The sequence below is a fragment of the Schistocerca serialis genome, chromosome 11 (genome assembly GCF_023864345.2).
Source record: "Schistocerca serialis cubense isolate TAMUIC-IGC-003099 chromosome 11, iqSchSeri2.2, whole genome shotgun sequence".
Taxonomy (NCBI): Eukaryota; Metazoa; Arthropoda; class Insecta; order Orthoptera; family Acrididae; genus Schistocerca; species Schistocerca serialis.
Window position 1 is genome coordinate 38,966,957 of NC_064648.1, and position 21,630 is coordinate 38,988,586.

The 21,630-nt window shown below is 39.6% G+C and overlaps 1 protein-coding gene across 2 annotated transcripts in view; it reads left to right on the forward strand.

Annotated features, from left to right (window-relative positions):
- LOC126427372 (histone-lysine N-methyltransferase eggless-like) overlaps window positions 1-21,630 on the forward strand; it is a 377,652-nt gene that overhangs the window by 130,651 nt on the left and 225,371 nt on the right. For both annotated transcript variants that reach the window (XM_050089720.1, XM_050089721.1), the window contains exon 6: window positions 10,378-10,430. In XM_050089720.1, coding sequence (XP_049945677.1) covers window positions 10,378-10,430 — 53 coding nt within the window. The remainder of the gene's footprint in view (window positions 1-10,377; window positions 10,431-21,630) is intronic.

A 21,630-nucleotide genomic window follows, 5' to 3' on the forward strand; every position in this document is an offset into this window, starting at 1 on the left:
CCTCATCTGGCTTCTTGAGTCCCGAGGTTACCTGAGCCGCTCCCAGTGTGGTTTCAGGCGCTACCATTCCACTCTTGACAACTTAATTCTACTGGAGACAGTTATACAGGAGTCCTCCTTACGCCGAAACCATTTAGTTTGTGTGTTTTTTGGCTTCAAAAAAGCATATGACACTACTTGGACGTACAACATCCATCACCAACTTCATGAATGGGAACTACGTGGACGCCTGCCGCTTCTGATCCAATCCTTTCTCGAGGACAGGCGTTTTTGTTATCGCATTGACGATACCATGTCTGATTGCTATGTTCAAGAGCAGTGTCCTCAGTGTCACATTGTTTGCCATCGCTATCAGTGGCATTTCCTCTGCAGTCAGGAGCCCTGTCAAATGCTCTTTGTTTGTGGATGACTTTGCAATCTTCTACTCTTCCTCTAATCTTACGATGACGCTGACGCAACGACAACTGACCATTAGGAGGCTGGAAACCTGGGCCCAGACAACTGGTTTTCGGTTCTCAGCTGAGAAGACTATGTGTCAATTTTAATCGTGCTTGTCGGAGTTTTAACCAACCAGAGCTTACAATGGGGGACTGTAGTTCACTTTTTCAAGACACAGTTTGCCTTTTGAGTTTATTATTTGACTCGAAATTAACATGGCTCCCACACCTGAAAGACCTAAAAAAAAAAAAAAAGGCTTCCGGTTGTAGAACGTTTTGAATTGCCTTGGCGGAAAAAGATGGGGAGCTGACAAGTCCCACCTCCTCCAGTTTTATAGGGCATTTATTTGATCACGCTTACACTATAGCAGCGTGATCTATGGATCAGCCCATCCTTCCTACCTCCAGATGTTAGATGCTGTCCACCATGTGGGCATTCGCATATTGACTGGAGCCTTTTGGACCAGCCCAGTTCAGTGTCTGTGTGCAGAGGCTGGTAGATGAAGATGAATCACCACTCTGGATTCGGCAACATATCGTTTTGGTTCGACAGGCACTGAAGATCTCAGCATCACCCCAGTCATTGGCATTTCATTCAGTGATCCAACCAGTCTTCGAACGACTGTTCAGGAATTGGCCTCAAGCGACCCAGCCACTTGGTATACGTGCTACGGCCTGCCTCAACGATCTGGATCTCTTGGGTATGAAAATACACACCCAGGAATGGAACGCACTACCGCTTTGGTGTCTTCGGAGGCCCAAAGTGATTTTAAGCTTGATACAGTACCCGAAAAATTGTACTCCAGATATGGCTTTTACAACTTTGTTTTCGTCTGTTTTAAGTATGTACCATAGTTTTATCGTTATTTATACAGATGGATCCCAGCAGGTGAATGCTCTCAGTTGTTCTGTGGTTTTCCCTAATAGGGTTTTTAAAGTGCATCTTCTAGAACAATTTACAAATTGTGATGCGGAGTTATATGGTATTCTAATGACACTGGAGAGGGTTCACACACATCACCATACAAGTTTTCTTGTCTGTTCCAACTCTCTTAGTGCACTGCACGCGCTTCACCAAATGTATCCGGTAGACCCGCTGATTCAGCTCATCTATGACTGCTTGCAGCGGCTTCAACACCGTGGCAAGAAGGTGATCTTTTGCTGGGTACCTGGCCATGTTCGGGTACCGTCCGTCAAACCAAATCTCATAGAAATAAGAGAGGAGCTGACCTTTCGCTTCAGGGCACAGATGACGAAGCGGGGTATAATGGATCTCATCAGGTCCTGGAGCAGTGTCTCTGGCTGCAGATAAAGCTGATTCCAGTTCCCACACAGAGAATGGAAGGTTGTAGACTTCTTCATTACGTGAGAAAAAATTGAGCTTCCTCATCTCCGCAGTCGGATGGAATACCTGAACATCAGGAGCTTGTCTGGATGACTTAGTAACAGTATAAAAGTGTTCAGCTAAAACGTGAGCCATCTCTTCTGGCATGTCCACAACGACCCCATTATTTGACAAGGCCATAAGGGGATGTGGACTACCCTTGCCAGAAATCCATCATATTGATTCCCAAACGTGCACAGCGGAAGTGGACTCATTAACAACATGGCTGATAAAGCTGCCAAGGAAGCATGTTGGGATGGTGCTGTCCATCAATGTCCCATCCTGTTCCACGCCATTATCTCATTTTCTGACAGATGCATCATGCTTCAGTGGGAGACTGAATGGTTGCAGGTGTCTTACAACAAACTGCGGCTGCTCAAACCGACCACAAAAGCTTGGCGGACTTCGTGTCAGTCTTGCCGTTGGAAGGAGGTTTTGCTTACCAGACTCCACATTGGGCATAGCCCTTTCACACATCGCTTCCTCCTCTGGGGGGAGGATCCACCTTTCTGTGAAGTTTGTGGCTACGTGTGTCCTGTATACTGATAATAGGGCAGCCCCTCATCTCGCTGGAGATCTGCCCACCATCCTCGCATATTCCAATACCGGTGTTAACAGAGTGGTGAAATTTTGTGAACTCTCAGGCCTCATCCCTAAATTGGTGGGGAAGGGCAGCAGACTTTAGTACGTTTTAAACTGCTCTGCATGTGGGGACTGCCTTTGTCCCCACCAATGAGATTTCATGTTGACTTTTCATCAGGGCACTGAGGACCGCGAAGTCTAGCGCCCCCTCAACCCAACCCAACTCCATCATCATCATCATCATCATCATCATCATCATCATTGACGTGTTACAGGGCTCTGAAATGGTTTACACCAATGGCTTGATGGCTGATGGTCATGTTGGCTTCGCCTACGTCCACAGAGGCCATTTTGAACAGCATTCCTTTCCCGATGGATGCAGTGTATTCACTGCAGAGCTGGTGGCCATCTCTTGTGCACTTCAGTATATCCGTTCATACCCCGGGGGAATCGTTTCTTCTGTGTACTGCCTCCTTCAGCAGCCTAAAAGCTATCAACCAGTGCTACCCTCGCCACCATCCTTTGGTAGCATCCATCTAGGAGTTCATCTATGGAATGATACTGTTGTTGAGTGGTGTTCGTTTGGACCCCAAGACACATCGGCATCCCAGGGAACGTACTTGATGGCAGGCTGGCCAAACAGGCTACGCGGAAACTGCTTCTGGAGATGGGCATCTCTGAACCTGACCTGCATTTTGACTTATGCTGTAGGGTTTTTTGGCTTTGGGGAACAGAGTGGCATAACAGTACACACAACAAACTGTGTGTCATTAAGGAGATTATGAATGTGTCGAAGACTTACATGCAGGACTCTCACAGGGAATCAGTTGTGCTCTGCCGGCTCCTCATTGGCCATGCTTGGGTGACCCATGGTTACCTCCTGCACTTGAAGACCCGCCCGAGTGTCAGTGCAGCTCCCGGTTGACAGTGGCCCATATTATGGTGCATTGTCCCACTTTGACTGTTCAGCAACAAAATCTTGTGTTACCGGACACGTTGCTGCTAATTTTATCTGACAATACCTCACTGGATGATCTAGTTTTACTTTTTATTCGTAAGTGTGGGTTCTATAATTTGATCTAAGTTTTAACACATGTCCTTTGTCCCTCTGTGTCCTCCACCCCAGTGCTTCTAGGGTGGAGGTTTTAATGTGTTGCTGAGTGGCTGGCTTCTCCTTTTTTATTCTCATGGCCAGCCAGCTATGGTAATCTGCTTTGTTGTTTTAATCTCTTCATCCCATTTCTTGCATTTCTGTGGTTTTCATGTCCCCTTTTGTCCGTTTACATGTTTGTTGCCCTTCATCATTCTTGTGATATTACCTTTCATTCCATTTTGAGTTGTCAGGCTCGTTTGTTTTATTCTCACACTTACTGCATTGTTTTATTCAGAACAAAGGACTGATGACCTCGTAGTTTGGTCCCTTTTCCCCTCTTTTTAATCCAATCAACCATTTCACTCCAACACACCATTGGCACGAAATTGTGAATTTTCCAGTAGTTTTTGAGTAAACCCTGTATTTTCACATATTTGTGCATATATTGACTTCTGTTATACCTGTTTTGCTTATTTGTGTGCGTAGTTGCATGCCTGTACATATTTTTAAGCATATGTTCCTGTTATCTAGTTCCCATCACAGCCACCTAATGCCTTCATTTGTCCATTTCCTATGTCATTTTCCATTTCCTGAGTGCCATCCCTGCTACAATGAACTTTTTCTCCATCATTCTGCACCAGTTCAAGAAAGTATCCCTTTCCCTAGCTGAAACCGATTTCCACATACTGTTCCTTAAATGTTGCCTAAAACATGGAATCTCCCCCACTCCAATTTCCCCAGCACAAAAGTTCCTTTTTCTGTATGCCACCCCTCCTTTTGCAGGGACCTTCACCTTTTCAGATTCCACCAGTCCCTGTCCCTCGAAAGCCTGGTGCTGGAAAAACACACTTCCACAACACAGGCAACCCAGAACCACCTCTGCTCCCTCCACAAGATACTGCTGCTGTGCGATCCCTGTTACATACATCACATACCTGCAATTGAAACCCTTGCTCTCCAGCGCCTGGAATAGCAATCAAGACACCACCTTCATAAGTTATCAAACCTGCTGACATGCTGTTGATATTTTGGGACACCACTATACAACACCTATCATATCCACAGTGTTCCTCATTGCGAAACCCTCATAGAATCTGGACCCTCCCAGCGGACCTTTTCAAATAGGAGCATCCCTCAAAACTCCCTAGCAACACCCCAAATCCGAATCTGGAGCTTAAACAATCCTGAAACACTGTTGTTAACATTTCTTCAATATTACTCAGCCCCACAGAAGTTTCAGTACTATCCAAAGGTGTGACTTTCCCGTGAATTGATTTCCCTCTTCAACCCAATGACACCCCACCCAACCACCTATTTACATCCTCCCCAAAATTAAGAAAACAAACAATCATGGACTTCGAATTGTAGCTTGTTGTTGTGCCCCCACTGAAAGTATTTCAGCCCTTAATGACCATCACTGCCAACCAGTTAGTGGTAATCTAGTCTCCCTTGACAATATACCTACTCTCCACCATAAGCAATACATTACCTCCTGGTTTCTTACTGGTCACTGTTGATTCCACATCCCTAGATACCAAAAACCCACATACTCATAGTCTTGGTGCAATTGAACACTACCTTTCCCAATGTCCTTGAGACTCCAGACCCCCTACTTCATTCCTCATACACCTACCTATCTGTATTGTAACACTTCTCCTTTGGAGGGAAGTATACAAACAAGTCTGTGGCATAGCTATGGGCTCTCACATGGGACCCTGCTATGCCAACCTGTTTATAGGCCATCTAGAGGAAACCTTCCTAGCCTCCCAAACCCCTGCTCTGGTTCAGGTTCACTGATAATATCTTCATGATCTGGACCCAGGACCAATACACACAATCTTCATTCTTTCATAACCTCAGCATCGTTACTACAAATTGCTTCACCTGGTCTTCCTCAACCCTGCTTGCCACCATCCTGGACGTGGACTTCTATCTCTCTGATGGCTCCATTCACAACTCTGTCCACATTAAACCCAGCAGCCACCAACAGTACCAGTATTTTCACAGCTGCCATCTCTTTCACACCAAAAAATTCCTCCCATACAGTTTGGTCACCCAGTGATGGTGTATCTGCAGTGCGAGGAACTCCCTTTGCCAGTATGCCAAAAGTCTCACTAAAGACTTCAAAGACAGGCAGTATCCAACACACCTAGTCTCCAAACAGATTTTGATTTCCATTTCCCCACACACTCCCAATCCTCTCATCACTTGTAAGAGCCAGCTACAAAAGAGTGCCCCCAGTGTCACCCAACATTATCCCACACTTCAACTTCTGAACCACATCCTTTGTCGAGGCTATGATTATCTATCATTATGCCTTGAAATGACGGATATCCTACACAAGATCATTCCAACCACTCCTAAAGTGTTCCATCACCCACCCAACCTCCGCAACACCCTAGTCCATCCCTGTGCCACTTCCAATCCCTACTCCTTGGCACAGGGATCATATCCATCTGGACAACTCAGGTGCAAGACTTGCCCAACAGCAACCCCTTCCCTGCTATCCTTCACCCTTCCCCACTCCATTCCTGATTGCTGTTCAAGTAAAAGTTGCAATCGATCATATACTGGAGATGCTGAGTCGTGATGGGCACAACAAAAAGATTCACACAATTATAGCTTTCGGCTGGCCTTAATGGCCGAAAGCTATAAATGTGTGAATCTTTTTGTTGTGCCTATCGCGACTCAGCATCTCCGCTATATGGTGAGTAGCCACTTTCCTTCTCTGGCATTTTTACATTCCATCTTGGATTTTCCATTGTTTGATTTTTGCAATCGGTCAAGTACTTTTTGTGATTTCTGATAACAATATTTCCAATTTACATATTACACATATAGTTATATATTGAAATATAAGGCCAATGTCTGTCTTAATCCTCATCAGAGTATCATGTAAAAATTTGAATTAAAACAGTAAGAACCTTGCAGAAATACTGGTAATAATGTTTTTGCTTTATATAATACATATTTATTTATATATTAAAAAAGGTATATAAAACACACTTGTTTCGACATGCAACAGTGTTACAAAATTCCCAAGCAATTTTTGAAGACCTTGTGAAGATTTAAGATTTTGAACAAATGAACACGAGATTTTTGCTAGCGATATTTTCTTATAATATTTCTACCCAAGAGAAGTCTGCTGGCATCAAACTTTTGGTTGAATCTGAGGATGGAACTTCTGAGTGTGTAAGCTTGGAGCATGGCATTGTATTGTAATGAATGATGGGCAGTGAGAAAACAGAAAATAAGACATTAGAAGCATTTCAGATGTTATACTACAGAAGGATGCTGAAAGTAAGTGTACTGATAGGTTAAGGAATGAGGTGGTTCTCCACAGAATCAGTGAAAGAAGGAACGTATGGTAAACAGTGACAAGAAGAAGGGACAAAGTGATGAAACATGTGTTAAGGCATAAGGGAATTACCTCCAACATACTAGAGAGAACTGTAGAGAGTAAAAACTTTAGAGGTAGACAGAGATTTGAATATATCTAACAAATACTTGAGAACAGAGGGTGCAAGTGCTATTCTGAGATGAAAAAGTTAATGCAGGAGAGGAATTCATAGCAGACTGCATCAAACCAGTAAGACGACTGATGACTCAAGGAAAAAAATTATCCATTTTTCTGTATATGCTCTCTAAGTCAGCTGTTGTCAGATACCTTTCTTCAGTAAAATATCTTCTTTGTGAAAAGTTTTGTTCATTTAAGTGGTGTTTGCGATGTGAATCATAAATTCTGCATTAAGGAGGTGGCTGTAACCTGGAAGTGGATTGACTTGACAGTCATTTATGTTGTTTATTTATTACAAGTTGCTCTGTCACCTGTGGGCGAACAATAGAAGATGAATTTTTCCGATTTCTCTCATTTTCCTCTGTATGTCTCTTGTGGCCTGTAACTCGTTATTGGACCCTCTGGTATCCACTGTGTACACCGATACTGGTAAAGAAAGGGCAGTGTTAGTCTACTGGCAAACTCTTCCTTAAATTGTGTCTAAATAACAGCTACTGTCACCCTTATTGATGATTCAAATTTTTATCCGTGTGTGACTAGTTTAAGTTCCTGACTGTTGTTTGTCTCTGTAGAGTATCTTTGCTTTACATCTCAGCAGTGATAGTGTCCTTGAATATTAAATGACACGTAGTAACACCAGTATCATGAGCAGGTGCTTAACTGGTGTCACTTTCAGACATGACTGCACAACAGCATAACAACCAGAAGCCTGGTGGCAGCTAAAAACACTTCCATATATAAATAGAAGGCAGCGTCATACCATTACAGACAAATCAGAATAGAAGGTCTGTAAATAAAGTGGTTGTATCAAGATATTGATATTACTTTGTCAAACTTCAGTACATCAGGTTTAGTCAGCTGTGTAATAAAAATCTGTGTATCTTTGTATGACTGTCCACAGAAATTAATCTTAGAGGGCGTAACACTCTAATTGGCTTTCTTTATATGAGGTTGAATTCAAAATTTTTGGGACTAGTGCTGCCATCTGGAAAGTAAGAGTAGATCTTTGCACTGCTAAGTGGTGAGAGTTGCATATCTGATGAATCAGTGTGCGGAGTGGCATTCAGCTGGGAGGACTTGTTGTGTGTCAACAGTGATTTCTGCAATACTCTGTGTTTGGTGTGGGTGGTGATTTTATGAGGGATCCGCGAACAGAACAGCATTTGTGTATCAAATTCTGTGCAAATCTTGGGAAAAGTGCTACGGAGACCCTTGCAGTGATTCAAGTGTTTGGGGGACAGAGCATGAGCCGTATGCGTGTGTTTGAATGACATGCTCAGTACAGGGCCGGCCATACAGACATTGAAGATGATGCTCACACTGGAAGGCCCATTAGCCGCACAACACCAGGCATTGTTTCCAAACTTCAACAATTGGCCTTGCGGATGAAGTGGGTATTGGTTATGGGACATGTCAATGAATGTTGACTGATGAATAGGGCATGCATTGTGTTGCCGCGAAATTTGTGCCAAGGATCTTGACTGCCAATCAGAAGGCACAGTGTGTTGAAGTGTGCACTGACCTTTGTCAGACCACATCCGATGATCCAACCTTCTTGTCATGGGTTCTCACCAGCGACGAGAGCTGGGTTTATGGTTATGACCCAGAGACAAAGCAACAATCGTCCCAGTGGAAGAGCACTGGCTCTCCAAGACCCAAAAAAGTGAGACAGGTGAAGAGCAAAGTGAAGATCACGATCATTGTTTTCCTTGATCCCAAGGGAATTGTGCACAAAGAATTCATCTCACCCAGCCAAACAGTGAAGTCAGCATACTACCATGATATTTTGCATCAGCTCCATGAAAACGTGTGACAACAAGGGCCTGAACTTTGCCATCAAGGGAACTGGTTGCTGCATCATGCCAACATGCCCTGTCACATGTCCTTGCTCACCGGGACCTTTTTGGCATAAAACAACATGGCAGTTGTATCCCACCCAGGGTTCTCACCAGCGACGAGAGCTGGGTTTATGGTTATGACCCAGAGACAAAGCAACAATCATCCCAGTGGAAGAGCACTGGCTCTCGAAGACCCAAAAAAGTGAGACAGGTGAAGAGCAAAGTGAAGATCTGGCACCTTGCGACTTCGCGCTATTCCCAAAACTGAGACTCAAGTTGAAAGACCATTGGTTCGACACTCTAGATAGGATTTAAGAAGCATTGCTGGTGATGACAAACGCCCTCAAAGAACAGGACTTCCAGAAAACATTTGACGAGTGGCAGAAGTGCTGGGACTGTTGTGTACACGTGGATGGGAACCACTTCGAGGGTGATGGTGACCATTAGTCTGAAGGTAAGGTTTTCAACAGATGGCAGCACCAGTCGCGAAAATTTTGGATAGCAGCTCATATAACTTATTCATCTAGTATTGGAAGATACAAATGTGAAAGGAATTTAAGAAGATATTATACCACAAAGGATTGATCGATATAAACTCAATATTTTCTGGTAGATTATTTTGATACCAAAATGGGAAGCATTTTTAATCAGTATATTTTAAGTACACTTCATTAATATGAATGTGAATGCCACCATTTTGATTGAATGATATGAAATTACATCTTTGTCATAAAATATTCAATGAGTTACTCTGAAGAAATAATATCATTCCTCAATTTATAATGTTAGGGGGTCTCACTGAAAATTAAAAATCTGAAATATAAAATAAATCAGAACAACTGAGGAAGATCAAGTGGGATAGCAACAAAACATCAGGGAAAAGTTTCCATTTCATATTACCCTATCTGGAAAAATATAAAGAAATTTTAAAAATGACACGGACAGCATTTTCTGTTGCAAACAATAATGCCAAATCTGCAACATAGTAAAATAGCTGACAATATTTTTTAGAAATGCACAAGAATTTTGTAATAAATGTAAAGTGCATAAACCTCCCTCCCCTCAAGATTCTAGATATAGGCAAGTACCCCATCTAGCTCCCACCCCAAATTGGCTCCCTTGTTTTCAGTTGTAAGTGATGTTTAATGACTATTCCAATGTAATTTTTCTATATCTACATCTACATCTTTTTTCAGGCATTAGGATGTGTCTCACTCTAAAAAAGATTCTATTATTTACAAATAGGGGCAATAATATGTACATGAAAACCTACGCCTTCTACGACATACTTACTCAGCACAATGATAATGCAACAGAAAGATTTACCATCCCCAAAGATTTGGGAAACATAGATATAATATGTTACAGTTGCCTTATAAAATATTTATACTTTTCAGTTCGATTATAAGTTTTTTGTGTGCACATTATATTTGTCCGTATTTACAGGATCTTTATTATCATTTGAACTTATTACAGAGGTGATGAAATGCAATATGTTTTTTATGTTGTCTATTTTTTTCTTGTAGGTGAAATGCTGAGAGATAGCTACACAATGGCATTGGGGAAAGGGTCATCAGCTGTAAGTAGTTGTGGTTTAGACCTTTTTTTTGTACACAATATGTGAAAAGCTATATAGATAACTGTCGCAGTTGCTGTAAAATTTGGTTGCAACCAAGTCTGTATTAATTCATGTCTAAAATGGTACCTGGTGCCAGCTGCAGATTGCTTATCTAATGGCATCCAGAGGAATGAAAATTTGGTTTTCTGTGTGTTGTAATTATTGACTAAATTTAAAATACTGCCATAATTGACTCGGTAAAAGGTATAATCTTAGGTTAAAGGTTTAACACAATAAGTATTAAAGGTAGAATATGTGTGTATGTCTTGAGGCAGCATAATTCATGGTTCACAAATTACCCAGAATTATATTCTTCCAGTATTTGAGAATGAGAGTACTTGGTGGCTGCCAATAAACTTTGCAAATAATTCAACACTTGTTCAGACTTTTCCTTACTGACACATTTCAAAAGACAATGAAATGGAAAAAGGTTTATCACTAACTACTTTTTCACTGTTCATGCAGTCAGATTTCAGCATTAGTATTATTCTTTGGTACTAACTCTTAGCTCCCCATTTTTCAGACAGTAGCCACATATGCCACTGAAGATACCCCCAAAATCATATTGTTACATGACACAGTTCAGGAGGAAACCTATTTTTTAGAAAAATGTAAATATTTCTCAACACCAATTGCGTAAATGTTTATACAATTGAAAAAACGATGATGGAAGGTAGTTCTCATATGACTCTAACTTATAGGCCTACAATTACTGAATTTCAAAATTAACTTGAGTATGATTATATCTTTAATTATTTTACTTATTTATTTATTTATTGTGATACATATTCATAGATATTTCTGCATGGTAGTGCATAGGTGTGGGATGAATCAAAACATTTAATCACATTATTATATTTGTATAATTAAAGACCACAAACAAAGATTAAGAATACAAATTAGAAAATAATAACAAAGAAACACAATCAATAAGTTCTAATTATATTGAGAAACAGAGGTAAAGATACAATTTTCAGATATTGTATAAAAATTATTTATAAAATGAGAAAGACCATCATCTTGACTTACAGAACACAGTTTAATGTAACTAAAGCAGCAATGTACATTAAAGCAAAATACAAAAAAAATACATCAGAAATAATCTTATCTATCTCTGCCGAAGAATTTATCTAAAGAACAGAAATTTTTTTCTAGCAACAACTCCTTTAGCTTACTTTTAAACAGTACATTATACCTCATAGACACTTAATATTACTTGGAAACACATTGAGGATTATGTACATGTGTATTTTACATCTTTTTGCACTAGAGACAAATTTTTCAGGTCACAGTGTGTGTCACATTTCTTATGATGATGATGGTACAACTCTTTCGTTTCATATTGAGAAAAATTGTGAACCATGAATGTCAGTATTGAAAAGAGATATTATGGGGTAGTAGTTAGTATCCCTATTTGCTAAAAAAGATAATGAATGAGGTTCTTGGAGGCACTCGACATAAAATTTGAACAACCTTTTTCTGACAATTTTCATCATTGGTGAATTGACTTAGACAGTTATTCTATAACAAATAAGTAAATGGAAGTCATCAAAGTAGGTGGATGTTAAATGTCTTCGGTTTTGGTGATTGTCTCAAACATAAATGTTTGCTGAGCTAAGCATTTTCAGGGTTTAGTGGATATTGTGTTCACAGTTAAACCTGCTATCTATATGGATGCCTAAGAATTTTGGATAATGTAGCCTTTGTATCTTCTGACTCCCATGTTCTGTGCTTATTTCCTGTGTGCGTTTGTAATCAGAATGGAAACAAATGTAACTAACTTTGCTGAAGTTTATTGATAGAGAATTTGCTGTGAACCAGTTTATAATATCTGCAAGTAATTGGTTGACATTTAACTCTAGATCAGTGGATGTTTTACTGTCTGTCACAAATACCTGTGTCATCAGCAAATATAGTAAAATTGCTAGCTTTGTTTGACAATAGAGATAGGTCATTATTATATATGAGAAATAGCAGGGGACAAGGGGGTTGGGTTGTTTGGGGAAGAGACCAAACAGCGAGGTCATTGGTCTCATTGGAATAGGGAAGGATGGGGGAGGAATTCGGCCACCCCTTTCAAAGGCACCATCCCAGCATTTACCTGAAGCTATTTAGGAAATCATGGAAAACCTAAATCAGGATGGCCGGATGCGGGATTGAACTGTCATCCTCCCGAATGTGAGTCCAGTGTGCTAACCACTGCGCCACCTCGCTCGGTAGGGGACAAGGACAGAATCTTGTGGAACTTCATAATGAATTGTTCCCCAGTTGGACTGTACCAGTCCTGTGTGTGTATTGTTACCGTCTATGCTATTTTCTGTTGACTGCCCTCTAGATAGGATTGGAGCCAGTTGCCCATTGGTTCTCAGTCTCCATAGTGGCGTGCTTTCTCTATGAGCATTCTATGATTGACACAGTCGAAGCCCTTAGACAGGTGGCTAAATATGCTGATAGGCAATGTCTTCCTGTCAAGACATTCCAAAATGTTATTGGTAGATGAAAATATAGATTTGTTTGTGGAGGTACCTTCTATGAATACAAACTGGTTTTTACTAATTATTGCAAAGCTTTTTAGGTGGCTGACTATCCTGGCATATATTAATTTTTTGAGGACTCGAGAAAATGTAGTTAAAAGAGGGGGATGGAGAGAGAGAGAGAGAGAGAGAGAGAGAGAGAGAGAGAGAGAGAGAGAGGGAGGGGATTATAGTTTGTAACATGTGGGGCATTGCCTTTTTTTGTAGAGGGACTTTACAATAGCTGCTTCATCTTGTCGGGGAAGATACCTTGTTTGAGAGAGGAATATATGAGGTAGGACTTCACCAAACTGATTACGGCAATCTTTTAGTGGTTTGCTGGAAATACTAGTGACACCATTTAAATTTCTGATTCTTAAAAGATTACAGTTCTTCTTGATTTTTGTACTGTTATGGGGGGCTTAATCAATCTGCTCTAAAAAAAAAATTGGGAAATGATCTTTCTGTATTTTATGGCCTTTTCTGTGTACCTGTTGTATCTTGTATTTTTTTTCTGGCAATGCTTAAAAAGTACTCATTAAAAATTTTTGCCATGGCCTCTTGATTTTGAACTTGACTACCTTCATCACTGAGAACAATGTTTTGGGTCCTACTGCTGCAATTTTCACCAGTTTCACTCCATCTGTCTGAAGCTGGTTTATACATAGAGTTGGATTCTCCGAAGAATCAGAGCTAGGCGTGTTACTAGTGTAGTGCTGCCACAAACTGTTGCGCAAACAGTAGGCTTAATGATTAGTATCACTGGCTGTCGTGCTACGGGTCATCAGTTCATACAACTGTTCAGGCTATACACTGATGTTCAAACAAAATGTGCTTTCAGTGTTAAGTGTTGTATGTCCCTGATAACACTGCCTTCAGATTTGCACTTCAGTGTGGTTATGTCATGACAGTGTGATTGGTTACACATGTTAGTTATCTTTTAAATGGTGTGTGTGCTTTTACTTTACATGCATATGAATCAAAATCACATTTCCCACAGGCTCACAGATGTCATGCGGTGTCACTGTAGTTTTTTAATATCTTTTTTAACATGTTAATGTATTTACTTTGTAAAAAAATTAAAACAGTCTTGATCGTATGTTGTTGTTATTGTTGTTATTGTTGTTGTTGTTGTTGTTGTGGTCTTCAGTCCTGAGACTGGTTTGATGCAGCTCTCCATGCTACTCTATCCTGTGCAAACTTCTTCATCTCCCAGTACTTGCTGCAACCTACATCCTTCTGAATCTGCTTAGTGTTTTCATCTCTTGGTCTCCCTCTATGATTTTTGCCCTCCATGCTGCCCTCTAATGCTAAATTTGTGATCCCTTGATGCCTCAGAACATGTCCTACCAACCGGTCCCTTCTTCTTGTCAAGTTGTGCCACAAACTCCTCTTGTCCCCAATTCTATTCAATACCTCCTCATTAGTTATGTGATCTACCCATCTAATCTTCAGCATTCTTCTGTAGCACCACATTTCAAAAGCTTCTATTCTCTTCTTGTCCAAACTATTTATCGTCCATGTTTCACTTCCATACATGGCTACACTCCATACAAATACTTTCAGAAACGACTTCCTGACACTTAAATCTATACTCGATGTTAACAAATTTCTCTTCTTGAGAAACGCTTTCCTTGCCATTGCCAGTCTACATTTTATATCCTCTCTACTTCGACCATCATCAGTTATTTTGCTTCCCAAATAGCAAACTACTTTAAGTGTCTCATTTCCTAATCTAATTCCCTCAGCATCACCCAACTTAATTCGACTACATTCCATTATCCTCGTTTTGCTTTTGTTGATGTTCATCTTATATCCTCCTTTCAAGACACTATCCATTCCATTCATCTGCTCTTCCAAGTCCTTTGCTGTCTCTGACAGAATTACAATGCCATCGGCGAACCTCAGAGTTTTTATTTCTTCTCCATGGACTTTAATACCCACTCCAAATTTTTCTTTTGTTTCCTCTACTGCTTGCTCAATATACAGATTGAATAACTTTGGTGAGAGGCTACAACCCTGTCTCATTCCCTTCCCAACCACTGCTTCCCTGTCACGCCCTTGACTCTTATAACTGCCATCTGGTTTCTGTACAAATTGTAAATAGCCTTTCGCTCCCTGTATTTTACCCCTGTCACCTTCAGAATTTGAAAGAGAGTATTCCAGTCAACATTGTCAAAAGCTTTCTCTAAGTCTACAAATGCTAGAAATGTAGGTTTGCCTTTCCTTAATCTATTTTCTAAGATAAGTCGTAGGGTCAGTATTGCCTCTCGTGTTCCAACATTTCTGCGGAATCCAAACTGATCTTCACCAAGGTTGGCTTCTACCAGTTTTTCCATGCTTATTTAGAGGATGACCAGTTTCAGTAAATTTTCAAGACCACCTTCAGAACATCCTCTGAAATATAAGTTCATTTAGAGATTTGTCTAACAAGAAGTTTTGCAAACTGAAGCATTTAAATGTAAGAACAATTAAAAGGAGAAATGAACCCAATGGTGGCAAGCATATGTGACAAATGGATCAGGTAACTTCTGTTGAGACATGATTGTCAGCTGCTGAATAGGGTGGAGAGACTCTATGTTAAGTGGGAGAAGCTCCAAGCACTGCATTCTGCATGATGTCAATAGCAGCCAGTAAGGCATACAGTAAATGTTGTAACCCACATTGTACTACACCTCCGTTACTATGGGTATGGCATGCATCTCATTCAAGTAGTGTGCCCTTCAGAAGCTCTAGGCATCCCACCAGAGGCTACTGACCATGGGTGACACCTCAGTCATCTGTGGCAGGAAGCTAGTGACCCCTGGCAGGCAAATAATCTTTATATTGTCTTGCACTGGCTCTGGCTGGCTCCCATGCAGTTCTCTCACAAGTTACTAAAATAACTAAAAACATTACAAAAGTAATGTGCATACAAAGCAGCAGCAAAAAATAAAACATAAAAGATATAATATAAGCCAAATAAAACAAATCATAAATGCTTCAGAACACAGTTTATATAAAATTAAAAGTAGTAAACCAATGGAAATCGTTACTGAGAAAGAAGACTATCCTCTGTATGCAGTCTGTGATCTTGGCATTGAGACATAGAACAAAACCACAGCACAATAAACTCAGCAGATGCTGATGCTGTGGAACATTGTGAAATATTGTGAGGCAGCCAGACAGTAGTACCAGAGATGAAAGTACCGCTGGCCACAGCTACGTGTTGACATGGAAGGGCAGATGCAAAGATCAAGTGATGTGTGTGTTAGATGCTGCTAGTAATTATGGCAATATATACATCATGATGGATCACCAACAAGGCAAATGTAACTTTGGATGTGGCTGCAGTGACACGTATGCTGCATTGAGTTTTGCTGTGATTACTAGTGGAACATTGTGTGGCACCACAGAGACATGAAGGTTGGAGAATGTTGCCTGATGGTGTTGGTCACAAAATAATAAACCTAAAAGTTAGTATCCACAGATATAAAACTCACAAATATTGTTGTAATAGTAATACTGCTTAATAGAACGCCATTGGATCAAATAATTAGTGATGTAAGATAAAATTTGTAAAAGATCATAAAAATATTAATGGAAATGGCATAAGTGAAGAATGTAACTTTAGAAACTTTTAAAAAGGGGTATCTATAATAAAAACAAGAAACAAAAGTGCAGGCAACTTCTATAATGAATCATGAAAGAGATGAAAAAAAAAAACATTTCTCTAAACTCTAACTGCTCATTTAGTATAGATAATAGCTTATTTTTATCATGTACATAAATTTCTGTATCTTCAAATGCATTTATTAAGAATGCTTTAGGATCACTAAGGAGAATGAATGGACTCTTTGGAATGATTACTTTGGGTTACATACTAGCCATATAATGATTTACCAGGGTAGTGTCTGATGTATGCTCTCTAAACTGAGTGGAGAAATTATGGCTCATCTGTCCAATGTATTCTTTATCAGAATCATCACACAAAATTTTATAAATATCAGAATTTAAATAACTACTGTTGCAATTACCAACAGTGTGCTTGAGCCTTGATGTGTGTGGATTGTCTGGTTAGAATGGCTCACACCCATCGTGTTAGGTTTAGGTGATCCGAGGTGGATGGAGGAACTATTACAGTGCAGACAAATTAGAGACACAGAAACATACACTTTATTGTGCTGTAGTACTCAACATGTACAGCAACTCTTTGTATGTGTTTGCAGACAGATACAACAAAGTAGTGGCCTGTCAACATGTGCATTGCTGAATACAGTGTCAACAAGGCAATGCTCGTCCTGGGCATCACAGTGTCAATCATTGTAGTAAACACTTGTCCCTTTGTGTGATGGTTATTGGTGACTCCACGTTTAGATTGTCTCGCAGGCTGATCTCTACTGTGAACTGCAACCCTGGCACTCCATACTATAACTGTCATATGCAAATGCTGAGCATGCACCCTATTACTGCTTATGGCTGCCATTTGTCACAACACAGAAGACAATCTCATTGGCGGCAGCTTGGGGGTTGCTGATTGGGTCACACTTGTTGTTGGTGGTGAGCTTCAAAGGGCTGCCAGTGGCATCAGTCAGAAGATGTCTCAGTGTGCCAGCTCCAGTTGCGTCCATTTGTGTGACCACAACAAGCCAGTTCTGTAAGAGATTATCAGTAGTGAAAGCTATAGTCAGTTAACAGAATTTAAGTAAATGATTTATTTTCTCAGAAATATTTACCATATAGTTCATTTTAGTAACGTTTTCGATTGATGATTTCCAGAGAATCATGTGACTGTTATAACTTACTCAATAATAAACCAACTTCATTGGTATTAAAATTGTTGACCTTAACAAAAGGTTTGGGTATTGTTATTTCTGTTTGAACTTCATCAGGCATAAGGAGTATTTTTAATATTCTATGCGTCATTCACTGAAAAATGTTTATTTTTTAAATTTTTTTAAAATATTTGAATCGATGACAGGAGTTAACATGAATGATGACATCTGTTGCAGTTGGCTTTCTATAGATGGCAAAGCAATGCTTTCTGTCACAAGCTGAAATGGTGAGTGCTAAAAAATTTACACTTCTGTGGTTCTCATGTTCTACAGTGAAGAAAATCTTAGGGTGAATGTTATTTTAAATAACAGCAAGTGAATCTATTTCTTCTTTGGAGCCATTAAAAAGCAACAGAGTGTCAACATATATTTTGTAATAGTGGCATTTCAGGATTGTCTTTGAAAAATTCTAGTTCAACATAATTAACTAGAATGTTTACATAGGTGCCAACTAGGAATTTTTCCACTCCCAAACTATCTTTTTGAGAACATATTCAATCATTAAAACAGAGGTAGTTAAAAGCTAAAGTACTTCCAAGTAGTCCATTGAGATCAGGCACTTCTCCTGCAGTTATAGTTTTGTGTTATAATAAATTATTATGAACTTTTGTGATGTTTTCATTTACTGTGTGCTCTATTGGCTGCTATTGGCACCATGCAGAAGAGAGCATAGATCCTCTTCCACTTAACCCATAGTTTCTCCACACTATCCAGCAGTTGAAATTTGTGTCCCTGCTTGATTCACAAACTATTCCTGCCGCCATTGGATGTTGGGTGTCCCTCTAAACCTATAAATGTGCTTATATTCCAGAGAATGGTTTTTATATGAGCAAAACTGATGTCATTTTTAAAAAATATTTTACTTAAATTGCTATTGTTCTAATGATGTTTACAGTGTATTTCTGTATTTATCATTATAAACATTTTAAATACTGGGTATTATGTGAGACAAATTATTGAGACTGTATGCTTCCTGTTGCGTCCATGTTATAACAGTGCAGGCCAGTATGAACCTGTTTCGAGAAAAACATGCTACTGACTGACTGACTGCTGTGTCGTTTAGCATACCATCATGCTTAGAGTATAGCTTTTAAATCTTCTTTTTTTAAATAGTTCAGATAAATATGGCAGTGTTATCACAGAGTACATGAATGGCTCAAAAAAAGGAGACACTCTAGGTTGTTCAGAAGTCTTCCCTGCCACATCTTCAGGTTTCAACTTCACAGCCAATTTACTGTGTTTAATGCAGAACTCTATGTGATCTTTAAGGTACTGAAGCACGTGTTATCACTGAAAAAACTAAAAAATCCAAAAAAACAAGACTGGCTCCTTCCACTGTGCTACTTTTAGGTAGGTGGCAGAGACCTTCCACTCTGTATGGTATATGTTGTAGTCCAACAATCATCGAGTCTGTGTCTGCTGCAAGAGTCATGATGAATCACTATTTTCTAGGAAAGAAGTGACAAATTATTCAACAGATGTGGAGAATATTCTGCATGGTTAGGGGAAATAATGTAGATGCAAAGCTGGCTGTAAGGCATAAAAACAATAACTCACACTTCTATTTCAATCTCTTTGCCTCTCTTGATACACAATGTCTGCATAAACCAACATTTCTCTATATCCTTCTCTGTCATTCATATCTGGCATATTGGCGAGCACATAAGCTGTTCTCTCTTCCACTTTGATCCTCACTTCCCTGCATCCACTTGCTTTCTATCTTTCCTCTTGTCCTACCAGTAGTTCTCCATGCTTCTGTGATCTTTCTGTTGATATTCATCATAATCGTGTGCCTAACAAATCATGTCCTTTCTGATTTCTCCTGATAGTTGTCACACTCCAGTAGAGTTCTTCCCTAGGTCGTCACATTCATCTTTCTTAACCTCTTTTAGGACCTAGTATTTTTCTGAGAATTTCTTTCTAATTTTAGTCTTTTTGTGCCACATCTGGTCTACATAGTGCTATTGTCTCACCTCCATTCACCATCATTGTCTTGTAGTGCATGGTTGTTGTGATCATAGACATTATGTTTCTACTGTATATGCCTCTTGTACCACAGAAGGCTGACCTTATCTTCATCCTGTGTAATTCCCTCATTTCTCCTTATTGTTTCTTTTATGTATTCTCCAAGGTACTTAAACTTATTAACCCTCTGCACAGTGCCTTTCAGTGTTTTCTAGCTCTTAGTGCTAACCAGTGTCTGTCTTATAGACAATCTTCAGTTCCACCCATCTGGCTATCAAGCCTAATTTGTCTAGCTATGCTCTGTATCTTTTTCTGTCTCATTATCACTATGTCATCTGCAAAGACTGAGGAGTCCAGTTAAGCCCGTTTGTCCTTTGTATTCTCACTGTTAATATTTGGTTTTCCAGTTTCATCACTGTTTAATCAATTTGTCCTTTACTATGATGAATGAAATTGGTGGTAGTTCAGCTCCCGTTTTGAAACTAGTCTTGATTCCTGCAGCACTCTTGCGTATCTTGCCCTTGCCTACTTGGCCTTCCTCTGTGTCTGTCATATTCCTGTTACTGGTTTTCTTGTAGTCCCATATAGTTCTCTGTTGTTCAGGATCCATCAAAGAGTCGCTATGTCAAAGTTACCGTCCTTTTGTTCTTTTAGTATCAGAGTAAAGGTCTGTTGTGAGCTTCCTCTTCCCTTCCTAAAGACCAACTGATAATGTCCAACTATACTTTATATATATTTTCTTCTACTTTCTTCAGGAGAAGTTTTGATAATACCTTGTAGCCAATCACTAGTAGCGATGTACCCTAAAAGTTGTCTGTCCCAGTTCAGAATTAAATGGCTTTTCTGTGAGATAGTAATGATTCTGTTCTTGTTTTATTGCTACCCTTGGTGTTCATCATCTTTTTAGTGAATCTCTAATTGATTGCTGCATGTTTAATCTGGAAATAAGGTGGCAGGAATTTTCCGGGATCTCACAAAGGCATTTGATTCTGTAAACCATGCATTGCTTGTTTATAAACTTGAAAAATATGGCATCAGCAGAAGTGCCATACAATGGCTTAGATCCTACTTATCAAACAGTTAGCATCTCTTTAAATGGTGCATATTATTGTTCTAACTGGAAAAAAAAGTCCCTCAGGGTTTTCCCCCCACAAGGCTACATATTAGGCCCAGTTCTGTTTCTCTGCTATGCTAATGACTTACCATTACATATCAGCTCCCTATCAGTTCTGTTCACAGGTGATACTTCTGTCTTAGGTGAAGATCAGGATTCAGAAAAAATTCCCAAATCCATGATGACTACCCTCAGTACCTTAGAAACTCAGTTTTAGCTACATGGGTTGAAACTAAATATATGTAAGACTCACAGTTCAAAACCAAACAGTCAAAATGCAAGCAGATTAAGATTTTACACAACAGCCAAGATATAGAAGAAGTTGACTCAGTCAAATCCTGAGGTTTAACTGTACATAGAAATTTGAGCTGACATGTATACATGGAATACCGAGCAAACAAGCTGAGCAGCTTTGAATTTGCAATGCAAATATTATCAACTGCAACTGACATGGGCACATGAAAAGTAGCATGTAAAAGCAGCTTTGAATCCATTATTAGGTATGGTATTGTTTTTTGGGGTAACTTGATATGGTGCAGATACTAAAAATACAGAAAAAAACATTCAAAATATGTGCACTGCAAATCGCAAAGAACCATGTCAACCATTATTTAGAAAACTTAAAATATTAACTCTGCCATCCTTATACATATATGAGATTATTATATTTTTGTACACCAGACATGAATTGTCTGAGGGAAACCATTTTGTCCATTTACATGATATTAGAAACAAAGAAAATTTTATACCCACCA